Source organism: Gracilinanus agilis, chromosome 3 (genome assembly GCF_016433145.1).
Source record: "Gracilinanus agilis isolate LMUSP501 chromosome 3, AgileGrace, whole genome shotgun sequence".
In the NCBI taxonomy this organism is placed as follows: Eukaryota; Metazoa; Chordata; class Mammalia; order Didelphimorphia; family Didelphidae; genus Gracilinanus; species Gracilinanus agilis.
Genome location: NC_058132.1, coordinates 664,529,294 through 664,533,147, shown reverse-complemented (window position 1 = coordinate 664,533,147; position 3,854 = coordinate 664,529,294). Strand labels below are relative to the sequence as shown.

Here is a 3,854-nt window from a genome sequence, read left to right as displayed (position 1 = left end):
AACTTCTTAGTGGAGTCACTGATTTTTGCCCTACTTGTCAAAGACAGGGGTGTGATGGGTAAGGGGCATGGATGTGGGGAGAAACTCTAATATCAAATATATCTTAACATTATGGATTCTGTCTCTGCATCACAGTGAACAGTTTGACTTTCATATTTCTGTTTGCTAAAGGGGCCACAAGAAGGCTGTTCTGGTGATGTGCCATTTGCTAGGTGTGATGACATAGGTGGAGGCAAAGGGTAACACATGATGAAACATTTTAGTGACTCTTAAATCCAGAATATAGGGCACCCTAGAAACATTGAACTTAGCTCAGGTTTGTTTTGAATATAGACTTAAGGATGGCTGAACTTTCCATAAGGCTCATAAAAAAGCCTCACATGTAGGAGTTTATTTTAAAATAGTGCATTATGACTAAAGGCTTTTTTAAAAAATCCACATTTTTATTTCTGTTGCAGTTTGATCAACACTGAGTGATGAAACCTCCCATGGCCGAAACGCTCCAGAAAGGAAGGATGCTGTGGATAATTCTGTTAAGCACAATTGCCCTAGGATGGACTACACCCATTCCCTTGATAGAGGACTCAGAGGAAATAGATGAACCCTGCTTTGATCCATGTTACTGTGAAGTGAAAGAAAGTCTTTTCCATATCCATTGTGACAGTAAAGGATTTACAAATATTAGTCAAATTACTGAGTTCTGGTCCCGACCTTTTAAACTTTATCTGCAGAGGAATTCCATGAGGAAACTGTACACCAACAGTTTTGTTCATTTGAACAACGCTGTGTCTATTAACCTTGGGAACAATGCTTTGCAGGACATTCAGTCTGGGGCCTTCAGCGGCCTCAAGATTTTAAAGAGGCTCTATCTACATGAGAACAAACTGGATGTCTTCAGAAATGACACTTTCCTGGGGCTGGAAAGTCTGGAGTATCTGCAGGCAGATTACAACGTCATTAAACGGATTGAGAGTGGGGCCTTTCGGAACCTGAGCAAATTGAGGGTTCTAATCCTGAATGACAACCTCATCCCCATGCTTCCAACCAATTTATTTAAGGCTGTCTCTTTGACCCATTTGGACCTTAGGGGAAATCGGTTAAAGGTCCTTTCCTACCGAGGCATGCTGGACCATATTGGTAGGAGTTTGATGGAAATCCAGCTAGAGGAAAATCCTTGGAATTGTACCTGTGAAATTGTCCAATTAAAGAGCTGGCTCGAACGAATACCTTATACAGCTCTGGTTGGGGATATTACCTGTGAGACCCCCTTCCACTTTCACGGTAAGGACTTGCGGGAAATCAAGAAGACTGAACTCTGTCCTCTGCTGTCGGACTCCGAGGTGGAGGCCAGTTTGGGGATTCCCCAGTTGTCCTCTAGCAAGGAGAATGCATGGCCTACCAAACCCTCCTCCATGCTGTCCTCTGTTCACTTCACAGCCTCTTCCGTTGAGTACAAGGGTTCCAACAAGCAGCCCAAACCCACCAAGCAACCCCGGACACCGAAACCTCCCCCTACATCCAGAGGCTTATACCCCGGGCCAAACCAACCTCCTATTGCTGCTTATCAGACCAGACCCCCAATTCCCATCATCTGTCCTACGGGATGCATTTGCAGCTTGCATATTAATGATCTGGGCTTGACGGTCAACTGCAAAGAACGGGGATTCAATAACATCTCTGAACTTCTTCCAAGGCCCCTGAATGCCAAGAAACTGTACCTGAGCAGTAACCTGATTCAGAAGATCTACCGCTCGGACTTTTGGAATTTCTCCTCTTTGGATCTCTTGCACCTGGGGAACAACCGGATTTCCTACGTCCAGGATGGCGCCTTCATCAACCTGCCCAATCTGAAGAGCCTCTTCCTGAACGGCAATGACATAGAGCGGCTAACGCCCGGCATGTTCCGAGGCCTCCAGAGCTTACACTATCTCTACTTCGAGTTCAACGTCATCCGAGAGATCCAGCCGGCAGCCTTCAGCCTCATGCCCAACCTGAAACTGCTGTTTCTCAACAACAACCTGCTGAGGACGCTGCCCACCGACGCCTTCGCTGGCACCTCCTTGGCCCGGCTCAACTTGCGCAAGAACTACTTCCTCTACCTTCCAGTGGCCGGCGTCCTGGAGCACCTGAACGCCATCGTGCAGATCGATCTCAACGAGAACCCCTGGGACTGCACCTGTGACCTGGTCCCCCTCAAGCAGTGGATCGAGACCATCAGTTCAGTCAGCGTGGTAGGAGACGTACTCTGCGGGAGTCCGGAGAACCTCACCCACCGGGACGTGCGCTCTGTGGAGCTGGAAGTTTTGTGCCCAGAGATGGTGCATCTGGCGCCCGCTGGGGCCTCTCCAGCCGTGCCTGGCGACGTCCATCCTGCTGGGGGCCCCACCGGCGCCTCGCCCTATGAGTTCGCCCCCCCAGGGGGTCCTGTGCCCCTCTCTGTGCTGATTCTCAGCCTGCTCGTCCTCTTTTTCTCTGCTGTCTTCATTGCCGCCGGGCTCTTCGCCTTTGTGCTGAGGAGGCGTCGGAAGAAGCTGCCCTTTCGCAAACGCCAGGAAGGGGTGGACCTGACCGGGATACAGATGCAATGCCACCGCCTTTTTGAGGATGGCGGAGGAGGTGGAGGCGGTGGAGGGGGTGGCGGCGTTGGGGGTCGACCCAGCCACCCCTCCCCTGAAAAAGCTCCCCCTGTGGGTCACGTCTATGACTACATCCCCCACCCAGTGACCCAGATGTGTAACAACCCTATTTACAAGCCCCGGGAGGAGGAAGAAACCTCCACGGTGGTGGCAGGCCAGGAGGCTGGGGTACCTGAGAGGGGGGGTCCCGGGACACAGCCCCCGGGAATGGGCGAGCTCCTGGGCGGGGAGCAATTCCCTGAGACAGCCAAGGAGAATAACAGTAACTACCGGACCTTGCTGGAGAAGGAGAAGGAGTGGACACTGGCAGTGTCCAGCTCCCAAGTCAACACCATAGTGACCATGAATCACCCGCACCCTCACCCCCATCCTCACCACCCAGCCGGAAGTGGGGTGGCGGGGGTTGTGGGGGGCACTGGGGGGGACTTGGCTGGGTTTCGGCACCACGAAAAGAATGGAGGGGTGGTGCTTTTTCCCCCTGGGGGAGGCTGTGGCCCTAGCAGCATTCTGCTTGATCGAGAGAGACCCCAGCCCACACCTTGTACGGTGGGCTTTGTGGACTGTCTCTATGGTACGGTGCCCAAGTTAAAGGAGCTGCACGTCCATCCTCCTGGCATGCAATATCCAGACTTACAGCAGGACGCCAGACTCAAAGAAACCCTTCTGTTCTCGGCTGGAAAGGGCTTCACAGACCCCCAAACCCAAAAAAGCGAATACCTCGAGTTAAGGGCCAAACTCCAAACCAAGCCGGATTACCTCGAAGTTCTGGAGAAGACAACCTATAGGTTCTAACGGAAAGAATAATAATAATATAATAATAATAAAATTTAAAAGGTTTAGCGCTTTTTTTTTCAAAAGGAAAAGAAAAAAAAAAAAGAAATCTATCCTTTCCCCAATTTCCACCCAATCCTAATGAGTCGGTCCTTTTTCTTCCTCAGACCCTGCCCTGTCCCCAGCAAAACGAAATCCGCATGATAACTAGAGAATACAGATGTATGCTCTTACCCTCCCAGATGTGTTTTGGAGGATGGGCCATACTCAGATCATTAATCAATGAAGTGCCTTCGCAGACTTTTGCCAGCAAATGTTATCAATCATTATTTTTTATACTGAAACTTGAGACTTTTGACTGTGCCATGTTAAAGGTATATTATCTGGGATCTTTGTATTGATCCTGATTAAGTAAAATTCTGTCTTTTTTTTTTCAGTAACTTTTTT

The 3,854-nt window shown here is 49.8% G+C and overlaps 1 protein-coding gene across 1 annotated transcript; it reads left to right on the top strand.

Moving 5' to 3' along the window:
* Positions 1-476: 476 nt before the first annotated feature.
* On the top strand, positions 477-3,635 carry SLITRK3 (SLIT and NTRK like family member 3). The gene has a single exon (XM_044667713.1). It carries the CDS (start codon positions 477-479, stop codon positions 3,426-3,428), a length of 2,952 nt encoding a protein of 983 aa, XP_044523648.1. The 3' UTR covers positions 3,429-3,635.
* Positions 3,636-3,854: the final 219 nt, after the last annotated feature.